This window comes from Amia ocellicauda, chromosome 6, assembly GCF_036373705.1.
Source record: "Amia ocellicauda isolate fAmiCal2 chromosome 6, fAmiCal2.hap1, whole genome shotgun sequence".
NCBI lineage: Eukaryota > Metazoa > Chordata > Actinopteri > Amiiformes > Amiidae > Amia > Amia ocellicauda.
Window position 1 is genome coordinate 32,376,147 of NC_089855.1, and position 21,134 is coordinate 32,397,280.

Genomic DNA, 21,134 nt, shown 5'->3' on the forward strand with positions numbered 1-21,134 from the left:
TCGATAAAGATGATTAAATGATACGTGATTAATACAGACTCGTATCAAAGCAATCAATTAATAAAATCGAAAACCCAATATTTTAAAGGATGTGTAGTATAATTGTATAGCTTTTTTCAGAATGCTTAATCAGCACAAAGTGGTACGTTTAAACACAAGGCTACAATTTTCTGATAACATAATTTCGTTATACAGTCGTTATACATTTCTAAAACTAACAAACATCCTGTTCCCATCATTAACAATCCGTAAATGAACAAGAACAAGAAGCAAGAAAGACAAGAGAAACAACAATGTAGCATATACTAGTGAATTTGAGAAGAATCATTATATATATATATATATATAGTATTATTATTATTATTAATAATAATAATAATAATAATAATAATAATAATAATAATAATGATACTTAATAATAATAATATTAAGCTGACAACTTTATAAAATGCATTATTATTATTATTATTATTATTATTATTATAAATTATTCTACTGTAAATCTGTCTAATTGTTTGATACTTTGATTGATCGGTTGTTTTCGTTTCAGTCTTTGCAGGAGTGTTATATAAAATGTGTTAATCACCTGATTTCTTTCCCCAAGGCAACAAAAAACATTGGCTAAGAATTTGATTACACAAGCATAGTCTGAAAATTGGTCAATAAACGATATAATCAATCTTGCCACAATAGCTTACATATACATTCAACGTTTGAATACTGGACTTCAATTTAATGATAAAAAAGTGTGAATTTAAGAATTTAAGCAAACATTCTGAGTATTGCTAATGAATTAATTGAATAAATACTGTCCCTCAGTTTAGTGTCACAATCTTGTTACCACACCCCAAACTATTGGTGTAAAATAGAGGCAACAAAATACATAAAATGCATTGGCAACAGTGAAGTTACTCTTCATTATATCCATCACACACATAACATGCCAAACATAGTGTGGATAGAAGATCCCAAATGTAAAGTCAGAGATGAGAGCAAGTTTGTATCACTGCTTATTGAATAATACACTTTTCTGCACACTGGGTGCTTTAGCTGACTGCATACAGTGTGTAATGTGAAGAAACGCATGGGATAGGCCATATAATTTGAATAAACACATGAACATAATTTTCATATAGCATAAGTATAACAAAACAAGATTTGGAAACGACTTTCAATGTGTTCCGTGACATTGACATCCGTTACTGACTCCCTGCAGGGGCAGTAATGAACTAAATCGTTTAATGAGTTTCCCCGTCACTTCATCAAAAATAAAGGTCATATAAAACTGTTTGCAAGGCATCAATAACTCATTTGCGTATTGTGGACCACTAGAATCGTTGGTACCCTTGTCTTAAATATGCGTCTCTCGGCATCCTATAAAACCCGTTCATTTCTCTCCCCACTTCTTCTCTGTTTTCTTTCTTTTTTTTTTTTTGTATCACTGCCCCGAGTCGCTTTATCACTGACAGCCTGCAACACCGCTGTGATGGCAGCTTTTCCTAATTGAAATGTTACGGATCATAACCGTTAGAAAACCATTTTACACGCTTCGTTTATTAAGCTTTTAAACACACTTTAACGGCTGATTTCAGAGCTTAAGCTGTCAGTTGCTTAATGGGAGGGAGGGCTTTGGGTTAAAACAATAAGAGGCATATTAAGCAAACTCCAATCAGCACTGTCCGCACCACTGAGCAGGAAAAAAGAACAACAATGTAGCCAACAGGCAAATAAAAATGATCCATAGGTTTATGCCAGTCTTTTTTATTACAATCAAAACTTTGATATTGTAAAAGGAGAAGTAACAGCCTATACACATTCGCCTATTCCTATAATGTGATGTATTGTTCTTCAGTATATAACGTGTCCTGACCCACAAAGTTTGTGGAACATTTGACAAAAATAAAATCGATTTTAATCAGAACATTTGTTTGACATAAAATACTGCTTACAACTATTTAACTATTTACTTACAAGTAAATAAATAAATGGGAAAAGCAATCGCCCACTATCACAAACAGGTGTTTTGTAGCTCAGCGGGCTTAATATCATGACAGATCCTGTAAAGTTAATGTTATACCCCACATACATCCTGCCCTCCCAGTCTTGCCAGTATACTTTGTTGCATATATATATATATATATATATATATATATATATATATATATATATATATATATATATATATATATATTACCCTTTGAACTACTGATTTTGATGGGAAGTAATGTCTGAGCATCTTTTTGTCAGGTGTTACGAGAAAACAAAATCTACAGATGTAAACGTTTCTGTTGTTATTATTATGATTATTAGTTGCGTGTTTGTGTTTTACTCCACAGAGCTGTCTCCTCCAAGCCAGTACCATAGGCGGAGTGTGTCCTATTCAATTCATTGAGCTTTAGTTCTTTGTAATGACATCAGATTTGAAGACTCCCCCCTCTCTTCTCCAGTTAGCAGTAGCTTATTGGTCCATCAGCCCCTTTATTAGAGACAATAACATTGTCCCCAGACTTGCCCTCATTGTCGAGTTGCCTATAAAAAGCAGCTGCGATGGCCAAGGTGGTTAATAGGCTGTCAGCACTGAGTGGAGATAACAAGGGGGCTTTGACACTTTCTCTGTGCAGCAGCATAGCTCTCGGTAAGTGCGGGGTTTCTCAACACTAACCAAAGTTTGATGTGTTATTTAAATGACGCTGAAAAGTTGACAAGTGATATATAAATCTATACCTCAGAGCCAATGTGCAATGGTTAACTAATTGATTTGAAATGCCACCTGCAATATTTATATAAAGGGGTTGAGGGTTATGATAATATGACTATACCGTTTACTAGTGTACCGTTATTGTAACCTTCCATTAAAAAAATAATTCTAAAAAGTGTTCTTGTAATGAGAATGATGCATCAACTCTGGCTCTTGATTTCCTCAGGACACTCTGTGCCACGACATTAACGAGAATGGATTCCGATGCCAGTCTAGTGTCCAGCAGGCCATCGTCTCCCGAAGTGGATGACATTTTCCTGTCCAGCGTAAGAAAGACCGCCGGCTTTTCGGGCACCGTATCGTCCACCCAGAGCGACTCTCCTCCGGGCTTAAGCGCCGACGCCCTGTCCGCCGCCAGCCCCAGCGACGACGACTGCCCGCTGAAAATGCTGTCCAAGAAGGACCGCAAACTGCTCTCGGAGTCGGAGCTGCAGCAGATGCGGCTGAAGATCAACAGCCGGGAGAGGAAGCGGATGCACGACCTGAACATCGCCATGGACGGCTTGCGGGAGGTGATGCCCTACGCGCACGGTCCCTCGGTCAGGAAGCTCTCCAAGATCGCCACGCTGCTCCTGGCCCGCAACTACATCCTGATGCTGAGCAACTCGCTGGAGGAGATGAAGCGGCTCGTCAGTGAGATCTACGGGGGTCACCACGGCGGCTTTCACCCTTCGGCTTGCGGGACGATGGCGCATACGGGACCTTTGCCGGGCCATCCGGGTTCTCACTCCTCGCACCCGGTTCACCACCCGATCATACCGCCCGCCGTGTCGAGCGCATCGCTGTCTGGACCAGGTATCTCGGCGGTGACTTCAGTCAGACCCCACCACGGACTCCTGAAATCTCCTCCCGCCGGCGCAGGTCCCCTCGGCGGCAGCTTTCAGCACTGGGGCGCGGGGATGCCCTGCCCGTGTAGTATGTGCCAAGTGCCCCCTCCGCACGTTTCCAGCATGACTTCTGTGAGCATGCCAAGGCTAACTACTGACTCGAAATGACTGGACATGTGCAAAATAAAATAAAGAAAAAGTAAAGAGAAGAGAAGGAACTCTGGGGTAGTTGATAATAGATACACAGACTATCCAAGTGCGTCTCTGTTTCCCATCAAGACAAAACAATACTCTTAATACCAGTTATTATAACAATAATACAACATTCATCTGGTCTCGGACTGTTAAAGAAATGCAAAGCTACTGTAAACTCCACCGAGGAAGACTGAGTGTTGATTGAAGATGTCTAATTTCCTTTTTTTTTTTTTTTTTTTTCCTTTTTCCGATATCAAACTTTTTTGTTTTATTAATTGAAATAGTCTTAACGTTGGGGGAAGAACTAAACCAATAAACCGAAAACAATGTCAATGACGTGCATATTTTAGTTGAAGATTACAGTTTATTTTTGATGGCTTTTGTTCTAAAATACAAACGCATGTAACTTTTTTTAAATAGGAAAACAGGCGACTCGTTTTCCGAAAACGAAAAAAGAAACATGGTACCTTATTTGTATGACTACTGTGCAATTATTGTTTATTTGTTAGTTTTTAATTTTACTTTAGTATGTTAAAAAAAATCACAAGCTTTTGATAAACATTTGTAAAAGAATCCTCTAACTTTAGATAGCATTTATTTCATCTTTATTTCCCCCAAAACTGTTTTTTTTTTTTTAATAGCTTCACTTCCCTTCCTTTCCTGATAGGAAAAAAAATGGTTGCAGTAGAAAAACAAAATGTTTGAATGTGTAAATATATAGAATCATGACTTGGAAAAATAAATATGGGATATAACAGTTTTATATTTGAAACCGTTTACTATTCAGTTGATGCATTAGATATTTGTATGGGGTATTCTTCATAAATGTGCTTATCATTCTGCTTTGTTAACGTTGGTATCAATGTAATAGTGTGACATCGCCTTATTTCCCCTTTCAAATGTCATTATTCGGATCTAACCAATTCAAGTTCACTGCCTGACTGATGTCAATACAGTATTTGACCTGTTAGTGTTTATAAAGCATGTCATCGCCACTGCCCGTCACAAAGATTTATCATCTCTTTATTTTTTATAAAAATTGCTAAATAATATTTATTTACTTATTTCGCTGGGAGCTTAAATGAGTGAAGTGTTGGAATTTTAAATAAAAAAATAAAATCAAACATGTTTGATATTTTGCTGTTCTTTTTCTATGTAGTAGGTATACAGGTGCCAAATGACAGTTATTGTGCATAATGAGTTTTAGCAAGATTTAGACGAGAATATACAAAATGACTGGACATATTTACTTTGCTTTTAATTTAAATCTAACTACATACACAAAATTACACATCATTATTAATAGCCTAACTTATAATTGCACCATATAATTCTTATCACCAAAATGATGCAAACAGCTCGCACTTTTGGCTGCATACAATTTGAAATGGACAAAAACATACTATACACAATTTATTTAAGATCAATTAAGGGAATACGAAACCATTTTTAAATTGGGCTATAACTAACAAATCCCAAACTGTAGGTGAAAAATAAGTTGCGTTTTCTCAAATCCTTTGGTTTTTTGGTTCTTATATGCAGTAGAAAGACTCGATTTCTTAAATATATCTTCATTGTGTTTGTTTTGTTTGCACATAACACGAATTTAACCGAATGTGACTGTTTAAATTACTTACACATAAGTGCTTGACTTAATTCGTATGTTCTATATGATGATGATGATAATGATGATTATTACTTGAATACACCGTTATTAATTACTTATGTTAATTTATAATTTTTGATATCGGCTTCTTGGTATCTAGCCTTGATATTTATATGTACTGTAATGTACACTTTTCATACATACAATGTGTATCAACACAGATACAACAAATCATATGAACACTAGATCAGTCCTTACACAGAAACGTGTGTCTTTAATAACGAATCCTTCACTTATAAAAACAAAGTGTAAACAAATTGGATTTGAGTACAATCATGTATAACAAACACGCATGCATAAATGTTAATTTATACGTTTGATTTATTCGTTTGTATTTTAAACTAAATGTTACACGCAGAGTATTGCTTCATTATTTGTTATAATAAACCTTGTTTAATTTGACTTAACTGACATTATTACACTGATTTGTAAAGATACAGATGTATCCGGTCTGAAAATAAATGTATAATTGCGAATTATAGCCTATAACAATTATGCGCAAATAAATCTAGCGCTGAGCTAATATTGGCATTACAGCTAAAACTGAATTATGACATTCAAAAAAAGTATTCGCTTAACAGTAGCCTATTTCATAGGCTAATAACGGTGCAGAATTGCGCTAGACTATCAATACACATTTACTACTACTACTACTACAAATAATAATAATAATAATAATAATAATAATAATAATAATAATCAAAATCAAAATCAAAATCAAAATCAAAATAATATATTCACACGTGTATTACCAAAACGGTACATGTATTGTGATGTGATGTACACACGTGTTAACACCGTAATTGCACTCTGGACCGACTCCATTACCTCCAGAGATAAAACTGAGAGATAAACGCTAATCGGATGTAGTGAAAGTCACAGGCACGAACATTGCATTTTATTGAGGTGATGTAATATTTAAATCGACAGTCCCTTCAATGACAAATACTGTTTTCAAATTATAAATTAAATTTAACTAAATTAAAATCTCTATAGATGTTGACGTTTTTGAAACGTTGCACTGTACATTATTTGCATTATATACCGTTTCTGATCGATGCATATTTCAAACGTTATTGACAAAATCTCGCAATAACTAATTAAATTCTGTGTGTTCTTTTTTCTTGTCTTTAACAATTTACATGTGGGCTATATACATTATATTATTTGAAAACCAAAAACACACACACACACATATAGGCCTATATAATACTTCTATTCAGTAGCTGGTATAGCGGACCTAAATCTTTTGTAACTATACAAATGTTGTGTTTTTGTAAATATATTCTGCAGGACAATCGTACATTATTTTTTCTTCTTCTTCAGAATATGAATAATGTAGCCTATTATTATTATTATTATTATTATTATTATTATTATTATTATTATTATTATTATAACAAATTGGAATTTGTAAATTGCATTATGCTTTGAACTGTACTGTATTTTTGCACTTTGTATTGCTCTTAAGTTTTTTAAGTAGCCCTGGATAAGGGCGTCTGCAAATAAATAAATAAATAAATAAATAAATAAATAAAAAAATAAAAAAATAAAAATAATAATAATAATAATAATAATAATAATAATAATTATTATTATTATTATTATTATAATTATTAAATACAAGAATTTAGGAATTACTAGCAAAATATATTGACAAAAACACAAAATTACTATGTAGTTATAAAACCTGTAGGTCAACTATAGCAGCTGCTGAATAAATTCACCCTAATGCGCTAAATGTACTTTGCATAAATAAAACAATAATTAATACAATATGGAATAATCTCTAATATGGAGATATATACGAATTCCACTAGGTCTAAGAATCATTATATAATCATATAATCGGACACTTGTATTATTATTATTATTATTATTATTAGTAGTAGTAGTAGTAGTAGTAGTAGTAGTAGTAGTAGTAGTAGTAGTAGTAGTATATTAAATACTTGTAAAATCTAATGTAACAAACATTCATGGGTTTTCTTTCATTCTCCTGTACTCTATATATTAGCCTGATTCAAGTAGGCACCAGTAGCCTCACAATCAAAAACATTCAAACTGACTGACGTGTCTTCGCCAAAGAAAAACTACTTTTGTGTATCTCTGCCTCAAACTATTACTCCCACCAACTTTACTTCCACATCTTCTCAATCGGCAAGACAAACATTTGTTTCCGGGAAAGCTGTAGCCTATAGTTCATGGCTTATCAATTAAGTTTGATCAGATAATTTATGGCTGGCTCACTAGCAATTTGTAGCGTCGATTTCTAAAAATAATTTGTTTTCTAGTTGGATTTCTGCCAAATATAGCCTAAGCGTGGTATTATTTTATCTACACATGATTGAATAAATTACTTAAATAAAATGGCGCAGAAATAACAAGTGCTACAAGCTGCAGGGCGAGATAGAGGCGAAGGTTGTCGTATAGGCCACAAATCGATTTAAGCGCTGAGATGTCTCACCGCATCCCCCACCATACCACCCGGTTTACTGTTTTCTCTGTGTATGTTGCCAACCCTTAAAACCATATTAATAAGTCCTCCAGAGTTAGTTAAACATGGTTTAAACAACCTAAAGATAGTATATTTTCATTTTTTAATAGGAAAGGAAGACAAGGTTATCTAAAAAGGAAGTGGGGAAAAATATGCACACAACCAGATCACTTTTGTAACTACTACTACTACCACTACTACTTCTACTACTACTACTACTACTACTAATAATAATAATAATAATAATAATAATCATAATCATAATTAGAAGAAGAATCACCATCATCACCATATTGTATTTCTACTTGAATCAAGTTTGCCAGTGGATTAGGTGATCTTTTTTTATTTATGTATGTATTTATTTATTTATTGATAGCATTGAATTGAAATCATAATAAACAATGAGAGAAAAGGAAAAGGGAAAGGTATGATCAAAAGAAACCCTCACCTCTGTTACAATTCCCACTAATAATGGCCAAACACAAGCCTCTCTCCTGCAAGCCTGCTAATGCCAGTATTATCTCAGCAGGGGGTCTCTATGGCGCTGGTGAGTGGAGTGCACAGCGCCCTCACTGTTACCGGGCATGTAGCTGCCCTTTCTGCCCATCTGGGGTGGAAGCAAAACAGTAACTGCAGTCCTGCTTTTAACCAATTAGCTGGACAAAACAAGCCGGGGAGGGCAGGATGGACACAGGGAGTGGTGGTCATTAGGAAATGTTCTTTAGTTGCTATTAGAGGCTGTAATTAGCACCTTGACAGCTGGAGTAGATCAAACTTGGAGACGTAGAGGGAGATAAAAGGGGGGGGCGCCTCAGGCTATATGGCTGCTGTCTCAGTGAAACCACTGCAAACCCCCCCTTCCCTTGGGGACTTAAATTCACACACATTAACAGGTGGGAGTGGGAGGGGCTGGTAGGCGGAGAGAGCAAGCAGTAATCCTATTGTACTAATAGGATGATGAGCAGGTAGCAGGGGCTGTTGCTGCCACCCTCCGTGGTTTGGCTTTTGTTTCCCGATCGAGATGGGGATGGAGGTGACAACCAGCTTGTGTGCACTGATTCTGTCATACTAGATTGAAACTAAAGCAAATAAACACATACATAAATAATTGTGACTCCTTTTGGGGGGGATATGAATCTGGGTCTGCATTCTCAGCTGTTCACAATCAATTATTTGATATAACTTCTTGAAAATGTGTTTTCCATATACATTATTTACATGTATTTATTTGCATGTATTTATATTTTTCTATTGAGGGATAATAGCTAAGGACCAGTGATTTAGAGTGTGTGTTCTGTTTCTACTAAACATATAGTGGTTTAAAGGTGGAAATCTATAAAATAACATTACGCATATGGGAAAGTAGAATTTCATATATATATATATATATATATATTATTTAAACAAAAATGCTTCCTGTGTATTTAATTAAGTCAACTTACTACTGGTAAATAATCCGTACTGTGAAATAAATAGGCACACAGACAAAATATTTGGCCCACATTAATGCAACTGTTACTTCATGTTAAATTTACCAACCCTTGAAGATGAAAAGCACCTCAAACAGGTGTGAAAAACATATTTTTTTAAATGTTAATTGATAATATGGTCCTTAGAATCCTAACAGAGAAACCATGAACAATCTTACAGTCTTATCTACTGCGAATCACAGTCTTATAAAATGCAGTTATGAACATATTCAAAAGAAGAAATGCTCATTCTTGTACTACTTCTCAGTTCGAACTAAATATTAATCACAAAATCTCACCAGGAATCTCACAAGCTGCTTAGAAAACCATCCCTTTCCATGTATACCCATCTGCTTCACAATTACATTTCTTTTATTTTTTATCATGAAGCCATTTGTTGTCTAGGATAATAAGTCCTCAAAGGGTTAAAGATGATTCACAAGGTATTACATTTCAGAATTAATTAGACCCCACCACACACACTCTTCCTAATTTAGTCATATCTTTAATGAGCAGACACCAGGCTTATTATATCACAAACAATTACCTACAAATGTCTCTTACCATGACATTTACACCATGGTTATACATTTATTGTTGCTAGCCACACCTGTATCCATTAATTGTGTTGTTTTGGGGTTATTTAAATTTAATGTGAAGTGACTTCACAGTTTAATAAGGAATTATTCATTATTCAGGCATTTCTTTGTGTTTATGAATTTGTCACATATAATCTCTCATCTGTATTTCTAACACCAGCCAGTTCAATGGTGAATGCAGACTGTTGTTGCTGCTTATATGTCAAAAACAATAACAACAACAAAAGACATTGCCTTTTGAAAATAGCATGTTACTATAATCAGAAATGGGAAGCCAAAGATGACAAACTCCTCTATCCTGGGGGCTGCTCAGATGCTTGATGGGATGGGAGCTGAATATTTATAAGTATCTGGGGACATCGTTTCACACTAACTTACAGAAGACAAAGTCCCCAGAACACAGCACAGATGTACCTCCTTTCAAGTAAGCACAACATATTTTGTTAGCTAAAGGGATTAGGTTTAAAGAGCTGAGGGGGAAAATCATCATAGTTGGTGGTACAAGAAAAAAGAAAAAGTGATTGTTTGTAACAGCTTCACACAAAGAAAAGGTTGTTGATTTTGAAAGCTTCAGAGGACCTAATGCCCAATGAATGTATGAACATGTCTTTGTCCACTTTTACTATTCATTTTATTTGGCACTTTGGCATTATTTTTCTTTGCACAAGGGTAATGTGCAACCTGTCAAAACCATCCTCGAAGTAAACAAGGTAAAATATTGAAATCCCAATATAGGATGGATCATCATACTACTACTACTACTACTATTACCACCAATAATAATGTTAATATGAGACAAATGTTTCTTAGAACTAGTCTAGAACTAACGTAACATTTTACGTTGCTTACGCCAAGGAGCATAAAATGTGAGTCATGCTTTCATCTGCACTGTATTATGTAAATTGGAATTTGTAATGTTTTATGCCTTGAACTACACTGTATTGTTGCACTTTGTATTGCACTTATATATATTTTGTAAGTCGCCCTAGATAAGTGCGTCTGCTAAGAAATACATAATAATAAACTTTGGCTCTTACCCGTGTGAGCGACTGACAGCAAAAGCTTGGCCTACCCATCTATTCAAGGGAGTCAGCAGTGGTGGTTGTAGGGCTGACAGCAGGCAACTGAATTGATAAAGGACATGAAAATAAGCCTAAGCAACCCATGGGAACTGGAGGATTGCAGTGAAACAAGATGGTGTATCATTGTTTTTTTCTGACACAGGACAAGGCTAGCACAGAGATATGAACACAATGCTCTCATGTCATTGGATTTCTCAGTTAGATCTTTTTTTGAACGGCTCTCTGCACTCAGGTCTTGATTTTTGAAATACCCTGCCATACGTGACCATACGTTCAGGAAAATAATGGGGCATTATACAGCATGAAGCACTCCTATAGTTATCATTACTTAAGATACCCAGCACTTGATACAGGGTCAATGCTAATTTGTAACCCTGTGCAGTTTTTTAAGAGCTGTAATTGGTAGGGAATGAAAAGGTCCTATCAAACAAAATAGTTCAGTTAAAGGGATCATTGAGTCTAAAGCCTGGGACCAGGTCAATGGTTCACCCCAATTGCAAATGAATGACACCACATTTGACGGCAGGTTCACATTAGGTAGAAGTGAAATCATTTGCCAAGCAACAGGCACCATGAAGTATTGGAACTGAAGCTGAGTAAGTTGGGAAGCTGGAAATTAAAACTGAAAGAGACCCGTATTGTATCATTTTCTAATGGTATATATATGAGAAAGAGGTGCTGACTTTACCTGGAATATGAATGCCCTGAACTTTATAAGCTTTAATTCTGTAACACCCAGCAAAATAAGTGGGTGAATTAATTAATGTGGTCTAGCCTTATGTCCACTACTGGGGGCCCAGCTCTGAGTTGTATAGGGAATTGAATGGAAAGTGGCTGTCCAGCAGCTGGGCCAGTGTACATTCAGGACCTCAAGGAGATAAACTCAGAGATATAGAACTGATCAGTGTGTTTTCGAGGGACAGAGAGAGAAAGAGAGAGAGCAAAGGATCTCCTTTTGAGTGTTTTGCAAAACCCCACTAAAGCTGTTTTCAAAGGAGGCTAATCCCATAAAGTAAGCGGACCTTTGGATATTCATGGTAGGGAGCTAAGGGCCAATGAAAGACTATGTGGTGAAGATGGGATTTAACTTCAAAGTAAGTCTGGGGGTATATCAAATGGATATTAATCACGTTGTAGAATAGGATGGGCTTGTTGTGCGAAAGACTTTGTTCGATAAATCTGTGGAAAATAAAGTGTATTCACCATTCTTGAGGTAGCTGATATTGTCCCCTTTTGCAGAGAATGCCAGTCATTCTTGTGAGAAGATGGGGAATATTCTCCTCCTATTTACAGGATGAGGCAATGGGCTTGACTAAAAGGAGACATTTTCCTACTAAAATATGGACTCCCAAAGACAGTGGATTGTAATACAAAACCCACGGCAACACACATTTGAAATATTTAAAAAAAAAATTCAGTCAGGCGAATTGCAAAACACTACTGTTTTAAAGTAAAGTAAATCATTGAAAGGAATCAAAACAATATGCACAATGAAGCTTTAAAAAACAAGGATGTATCATAAATGGTCTGATATTATGTAATGTTCCTGATAGTAATATTGAGACCTGTCAACTAATGTTACACACTACACAAGAACTTAAATACTATATACTTCTATGAAAAGATATTTGCTACAATGTATGTGGAAAACCAACATAATTTAGATGAACAAAAGATTTTCAAAAGGGGCAACATAAGACATTGGTTGCAAAGTAAGTTATTTCTAATACTTCACTGGGGTAATTTAAACCAACCCACTTTCTTAATTTTATATATATATATATATATATATATATATATATATATATATATATATATATATATATATATAAACTGAATTATTGGGTTAATTAAAAGCAGCCTTCAAATATCACTTTGTGCCAAATATCATACCTTGCCCATTCCATTAAAATACTCCTAAAAGAAATAGTTACTGATTGTGTTTCTTTGACATCTTTACAAAATATATTGCTAAATCCAGTAAGTACAGGTTAACCCCACTTGCATCCTAAACTAAAGACAGGCTTCAGTTTCCCAAGTATCCTGCTGCCAGCTGTCAAGTTAGCTTGCCGGCCTGCAACATTACCTCTCTATACCTTTCAATTTACTTCCAAATGCAATTAGCTGTAGCTCTCAGTCCGGTCCTCCCTCCTGTTCAGCTGACTCAAGACCCTCTACACACAACAACTTAGATTTTCCCATATGGCCCACACCAGGACGTGAGGTCTCTGTTGAGTTCTGATTCAATTTTTTGGCACTATGATACATATTTAGAGGCTATCAGATTGCAAGGGTGGATCAGATGGGATTGCCCCATATGGTTTGCCAGTGTTGTCGCTCATATCTGTCACTTTTCTCCTGTGTGCCAATAAACATCACCGAAACATTTCATTGGAGACCAACAATAAAGGGCCCGGCTACTCCTTAGAAGGGTTTAACAGGGCTCCTTGGCAGCTTTCAGGAAAGATGACTTGAAGTGCAATTCTGATTCCCCATGAGTTTTACAAGGGTAATTCACTATTTAGTGGTCGTCTGAGAAGGCTGCTACAAAAGAAAATTAAGACATTAAATATTTAAATAAGTATTGCTAGGTGGAAGAAACAAAAACAAAACAAATGAAATAAGAAAGAACTGATGACAGAGAATGTTTAAAATTAGCTTTGAAATACCATTATGTCCTCTAAAAGTGTACCACAGTTCAGATTAAACAGCTCACCCAAGAGCACAGTAACCCAGCGACTTCTCTTTCTTCTGACAAACCTTGCATTTGGAATTGCTTTTTAATTGTGATACTAAGAAAATAGAGTGTTATTAACCAGGTAATTCCTGACAGCCACTGATGTTTAACTTTGTGTAATTAACTAACCATATGTTCCCTCTTTACACAACCGTGCCAATAGCTTTGCTTTTCAATCATTTATGAAGTAACATTTGTAGTGGCCTAAATGGAAGTGGTACCAACTTTTGTTTAGACTTTTCAACAATCAACCCGAGGACATACACAACATATCTCTGTCTTATTTACTGTTGCTTTGGGAGGATTACACTTTTCTTTCTTGCAAAAGACATGAAATACCATTTAAAAAATAAGAAGAAGCTATTACTGACCCATCCTAAAACTCTTGCCACTTGGAATGAAAAGGGTCAGGGATTATCTTTTGAAAGTGCCAGTAAGGGGATGCATATGCTCAGTGAACAAGCTTAAAGAGTATAATCTGATGGAAAGGATTCTTGGAGGTGAGAAGGGCATCCTCCCTGATTTTTATTTTTGATCAGGAATATCGTGGGAATGCATGCAGAGTGGAGGGATAGAAGGCTCCTGGCTGTAGCTGAAATAATTGAATCAACATTACTGAACTGAATTCTCTCCCAACTTGACCATCACTGCAGATAGACTGAATGGGATATACGCTGTTTCCTTGGCCAACACCTCCCCGACAGGCTTCTTCCAAGCTGTTGAGTGCATTGGACCCGAGTCATACTGTAAGGACTCGTTTCTCCAGGAAGAGGAAGAGGAAATGGAAGAGGTCACCAGAATATTGGTATTTTGTGGATTCAATTTTGCCTGGCCCAGTCATTGTGCTATATCTCATATTCAGTCAAGAAAAAAATGTGTATATGTGTGTAGAGCATATTTCCTGCTGAGGCTCAGATTTTCAGGAATAAATGTACTGGTAATTTATATTCCAAATATTATTAGCAAAATAATGAAATGCAATTTTAATACATACTACTACTACTACTACTACTACTACTACTAACAATAATAATAATAATAGTTTTATTGTCATTAGCTTATTGAAAAGTATGTCCAGAGGATAGCAATTTAAATTTCCATTGTCAATTCTACATTCACAAAAATCAATTACTTAGTATTTTTATTTTACATTAACAGTGAAACCATTTACTTTGCATATTACTACAAATTATTATTTACTTTTCATTACTGCAAATTTACTTGGATTTACTTGTTATATCAGGACTACTTAAACCAAGTAACTGGATTACTTGAATTTGAGTACATTTATTATTCATTTAACCATATTGTTTTCAGTTTTTTTGTACATCAGTAGCTGTGGTAATGCTTTTGAAAGTGACTTGTCAAGCAAAGTTATTCAGTTGTACATTTGATATCACTTTGACTAGGCAACAAGGCATTAACCTTATCACTGAATACGTGACATTAACTTGTAAATCATAAAATCAGCTGCCTAAACTCTCGCAAACACACAGGTGCTTTGAAGTGTTCTGCACCTCCTACAGAAGGAAAGACCTAACATCACTGCAGTAATCAGTCACAATGTTGTATTTATTAGTTTACTTTATTTGTTTACAGGTTGACAATAATAGGTTATAGTGAATAATACTAAGTTAGAAGAGAATATCAGAATGTTCTGTAGGTGTCAAACAAAGACAGTTTGATGCTTTTTAGATATTTGTGTTTGTTTTGTTTTGATGAATACGTTTAGCTTTAAAATGCTTTGGAAAACAATATCATTAAAATGCTGTGAATAAATTGGACTGCTGTGTTGAACAATCAACATTAGCAACATAACTGCATAACCTATTGACATGAGTGACTGGTGGAATGTATTGTAAATGGAAGGACTTAACAAAAAGATAGCATGGCTTTACAATTAATTGTTTGCATTCCTATTTGAGTGGTATTTCTACATTTGTTTACAAGCTGTTACTTTGCCCTACAGTTTGCCCATGCTGTACATGTCAAGTGTGCAGGGCACTTTGGTCAAGTCACATAACTGAAATAGAAACTGCTGCCTATAGCCCTAGAGAAACAGGGGTGTGACTGCCTAGCAGTTTAAAATCCTTGTAAATAAACACTGCCACCAATTGAGTACTTTTGACGTCAAACAAACATTTCCACTAACAGCTCAGAAAGAGGGAAGTTATACAGCTGAGCTCTAGCCTCAGGGTTAGAAGAAGGTGACTAATGAAGCTGGAGGGATGAACAGCTTAAGCGAAACAGGAAGGAAATAGCACTAATTAAGGTCCTCTACCATTCAGCAGGTGTAGACAGAAGATATTCCGTCTCACAGGGGACAGGAGGGAGAGGAACGTGGAAGACACTGAGAACTAACACACAGTAACAGGAGTTCATTGGAAGACATGCCTCTGGGCTTGCAAATGTATGTGTTTTGCCATGCCGCCGTAGAACAAATGAATGTTTTTGAGGGTGGTGAAACTGTAGTCACACATCATGCATGGGTATGATTACTTTAGAAAATGAATGACAAAAACAATTGACCTCATGATTCAAGAAGACATTTCTGTGGAAATATATTACAAAGTCTGGGATTTTTCAATGGAGTTTGTGATGTTTTCCTCTCTAAGGAACATTTATGTAAAGTTCCCACTTGACCCCATCATTTTCCCAACTTACATATTTATCCAATTTGGTAGTGAGGGGTAGAAAACCATTCCTGTTGACTGATGTGCAGACAGACACATTTATACATACAGTAATATCATATCTGCACAGCTAGATGGACACCACACAGTGGAGGGAGTGTCAAGTCTAGCCAGAGCTCAGTGAAGATGGATGAGTAGGTGATAGCTGCTTCCTTCCCTTTCATGGCCATTCTTCTGCTTATCTGTGGTAGCTTTGTTGCGCAATTTATCTTCACTTGTTGGAGATGTCTTGACAAACTCCGGAGAATCATTTCCACATCAGCCAGGAGACCAGCCTCCTGTTCTGAATGGTATGGGTTGGTGAACATGAACTCCCCCCCTCCCCTGACCACCCCTCACCCAACTCCAATGTCCCCCCGTCCATGGGCCACCCTGCTCCATTGTTCCGGTGTAAGCCCCATCTAAGCCAAGGGATCCCTGTGTATGGTAAAAAGGGGGCTCCCCCCATCTTTTTCCAAGACCCAGCCAAAGGCACCTCTCCCTTTCTCCCTCTGACACAGCCCGTCTGATTTCCAATCCTTTGGGAGATCATCAATCATCTCTCGATTCCTTCACCTTCCCTGCCCTGTGCCGCCTCTCTGCAAAAACATGGTACAAAAGGCTCAAGCCCATTGCAAGATTTAAAAGGTCCCAGACGTGTGTCCCTATTCTATTTCTGAACATTCTCTGGAGCTGATCCTATTAGGAGGGAGTCGATCCATCACTGTCATGTGGGAGAGCAGCAAGTGGAATCCTGAAAGGGCCTGGTTATCCTGGTTAGCAAAAGCCCTGGCTAGATCAGGCAAGCCTATAAAGAACATGTCCAGCAGCTTCTGATCCTCCAGACTACCTTTGTCTTGTGTGTTGTTTTTTCCCCTCAGCCTCATTCTTAATTGCCTAGACATTGATCAATTATCTTTAGTTTTCCTTGGTTTCATGAGCAAAGAATTCTGTTCAGTCTATCCTCAAATTCTTTAATAAACTCTTGCTATCCTAATCAACTTTTTAATAGGTTACCAGTTAATGATGCATCAAGGTGGTTATTATACTGTATCAGTCACTTCCCATAACCAGAATTGTTCATTCTGTGTGGGCTCAACTAGTTAAATCCCAGACAACAACTGGCCCCTGAAACAGCTCACCTACAAGGGAGTCTTGAAACCCGGCACGTGAAGCAGTGTTAATGCTACATCCTAATACCAGATCTTACTAGAGCTGGGATTATTTTTTAAAAACATACTTTCAAGCAAATAATTCAATCACAATGTTTGATTAGAAGTGGTGCAGTGGTGGTGCCTGGCATTTGTTGCTAGGGGGTACAAGAGAGGGGCAGTTTCACGAGGCGGGTGGGGCAAACACTTGGTAAAACTTGTGTTTGAAATGTCCCAAAATAAATGTAGGCCACGTGTGTTTATTCACAGCAGGGGTTAAACTGACCACTAGCACAGTGAAAGTATCATACAACTGTATGTTTTCATTTCATACATGTTTTAGACAACTCACCATGAAAGTTTTTACATGTGTTTTCCACGGGGGTGGAGACAAACCCCCTGTGGTGGTCCCACTGTCTAAGTGATCAAGAGGAAAAACTGTAGACCCCAAGGACCAGGTTTAAGAAACACATGCTATAGACCCAAGCTGCTAATAAAGTAAATGGAACCTGTGTAAATGAAAAAAAACTATGCTTTTGGAACAATTTACGTTAAATTACTGACAAGAGAATAACATCAATTGTATGGATTAAAATTAAAATGCACAATTCAAAGTAGAAGCGAAAATATCTCAAGACCTCACATGTATGGTCTGGTAGGGGGAAATAAATATTTTGCGTTGTCTGCTTTCCATCCTACCATATTCTCTATCTCTGGTTTTACTTGTTGTGCATTCATTTTAAATGGTATATGAATGCACTGATGTCTACAGCATCCTTCATGGCATTGCATATAGTTTGTCTGTTGATACAGAAAAAAGATCAGATCATTTTTTCAGTATGGTATTTAATAACTTACAATAAATAATTAACTCCTTTAAATAGTGACTTAATTTTCTGATGTCTTTAGAATGCCACTTGGATTAGTTACTCATTACTTCTGCAGAATTTCCGTATGGATTGTGTTACATTTGAAAACATAACTGTTATTGTATAGCATTTGAATTCAGTGTCTTTACACATTTTATTGGTTAAATTATTTTAAACTATTGTGCGAGGTAGTTTTTTTCCACACAGATGCAGTCTGTGAAGTTCAGTTGTAATTATGAAGTAGTGGCTGATAGCTGGTGAAAGATTGTCAAACTCTTGCAATGTCAAATTCAGTACAATCCCAGGAATGTCAAAGGATCTAAAGATGGCCTGATAGGTGCTTGCTGATCTCCTGCAAAACACATTTATTTTTTCCTTTATTTTTTTCAATCTCAGAACATTAAAGGGGATCAGTAGGATATCAACCAACTGCTGTGTAAAGACTTGATCTCCTTTAATACAAATAAGCGTGACAGGCTGAGTTTCACAAAGCACAGGGAAAACGGGCTTTCCCTTTTACAAAAGGGCTTACAAGACAGCCACAGATCCTGCGCAAATGTTCTCTCTCCCAAGGAACTGTCAGCCCAGGCTGCAGGGGGGAACAATAGTAGGCCTTCATCAATTGGTTCCACCTTATTAACAGCTTGTAATCTTCTCATCTGTTTCCTGGGACTGACACGGCCCTTATCGGTTAGAATTAGGATGTAGGGACAGAAAGTAAGGGTTAATTTTTGCCTTCTAATTAACTCTTGCTTTTCCAGATTGCTGGCTATTTTTCTTTAATTGTCATTTTGCACCTGTTTCCTGGAGAAAAGGAATATAGTCATTTGTATCTGCTAATTTCTCTTTCTTTTTGGCCTACATATTCTGAGCAGAACACACCCGTAGGTCTTAAGACAATGCTGATAAGCAGTTTGTTTGATATATTTACTTAGATAATTAAATCAATCTGTTTCAATTTGGAGGCACAGAAAATATGATACACCCCCTGACTTAACTCAGTTAATTCATCTGGATTCTTTCCACCTTTCCGGTGTTCAACAAGCACGGAAAATATATGATTTATAAATAAGTACAGTTAAAGTAACAGTATTAATTAAACTAAATTAATCATTTAATAGCATTGTTTCAAATGAAGAATGTGAATACTTTTGAATACATCTGTATACTTATTTATGACAGAAGCTTAAATGTTACAATTAAACACAGTTCATTTGTTACACTGTTACTTTGCAAAAAGTCCCTTTGACTACCTACGCATCAAACATATGTTTATTCATTAAACTTCTTAAAAATATACTGTCACATAGGTATAATGATTAGATAGGTGGCTGTCTGTTTCTGTCAGGTCAGGTCAAAACTAAACTGATTATGTTGATCCACTTAATCCTCTCCCAGTCCATTATTGTCCAGTGGCTAAATCTCCTTTGTCTTTGTCTCTGCTTCTCCCAGGTGTGTGGGCTTTTCCCAGAAAGCATGTGGAGTTTGTGTGTGTCCAAGAATAATAAGAAAGATGACAATGAATGTAGGATTTTAAACAACTGCAAGCCCCATCCATGTTGAATTTTTTCAAATTGTCTTTGTCTGTTATGCAAAAAAAAAAAAAAAAAAAAAAAAAAGAACCAACTATATATATTATAAGAATAATGACTCTGGGATAAATAACTTTGCAGCAGTATATATCATATTCAGTACCATCTGTATTCAGGAGACAGAAAGTGAAACATGAATAGGATATTCATCAAATTTTAAAATGATCCTATATTTGGATAGAAATCAGCACAGTGCAGCTCTTTTAAACTCCACTCTCCATTTAAACCAGGCAAGCCTTTGAAGCAATGGCACTCACATTAAAGGAACTGCTTCCCTGCTAAAGATCCTGGTTAAGCCTTTGCTGTCTCTCTCAGATCTGTTCGCAAGGCTCACAAAGACTCTTTTTTCCTGCTAGGTGACAGTGTTGCTTGTGTTTTTACAAGCCCACAAAAGGGTTGAAAACACAGCTTTTGTGCGGATCTTGAACTTCTTTATTTATAACCCCTCGGCTTGCCATCCTCTTTTCCTTAGCCATTTTTGACTTTGACTTTGTAGACTGCCCCCTCTATCCCATTGCTTCAAGTCCCTCTTTTCACCCGAACTCTGTTTTTCTCTCTGTGTATTGGTGCAGGTGTTCAGAGTCTGTCACAGAAGCAAAGTGAAAGAGAGTGAGTGAGAGAGAGAGAGAGTAAAAACAGTGCTACTGTGCTTTTTTACATTACCCTTGGTCTCTCTAATCCATCACTCAGGCCCCTTTCAGAAGGCGACAGGAGCTGGAAGTTTAGACACACATCCTGGGCTCAAGGCTGCCCGCTTTCTCCAGCTGCTAGGCTGCCAGGCTCTTTTCATCCCCTCTACTTCCTGTCTGTCTTCATTTGGCCTATTCAGACTGTGCAAAAACACCAGCCGGATGACACTGCCTTCTGGCAGGGAAGTGTGCTCCAGAGAGATCTTTGTTTCTATCTTGCTTTCTTTTTTACTAAAATAAAGGTTTCTTCTCCTGCTTCTCCAGAAACACTTTTCTTCTATCCCCTCACCCCCTTGTCTTTTCAAAGGCCTGAAGAAGATTAAAACGCGCAGCA

General features: G+C 36.6%; 1 protein-coding gene across 1 annotated transcript; it reads left to right on the plus strand.

Moving 5' to 3' along the window:
* Positions 1–2,547: 2,547 nt before the first annotated feature.
* Positions 2,548–4,904, plus strand: olig2 (oligodendrocyte lineage transcription factor 2). The gene is made up of 2 exons (XM_066706956.1): positions 2,548–2,635; positions 2,925–4,904. The coding sequence occupies exon 2, from the start codon at positions 2,953–2,955 to the stop codon at positions 3,751–3,753; it is 801 nt and encodes a 266-aa protein (XP_066563053.1). The 5' UTR covers positions 2,548–2,635; positions 2,925–2,952; the 3' UTR covers positions 3,754–4,904.
* Positions 4,905–21,134: the final 16,230 nt, after the last annotated feature.

Excerpts from the sequence above, each read along its gene's own strand:
- olig2 (XM_066706956.1), top strand. The coding sequence starts at position 2,953 with ATGGATTCCGATGCCAGTCTAGTGTCCAGCAGGCCATCGTCTCCCGAA.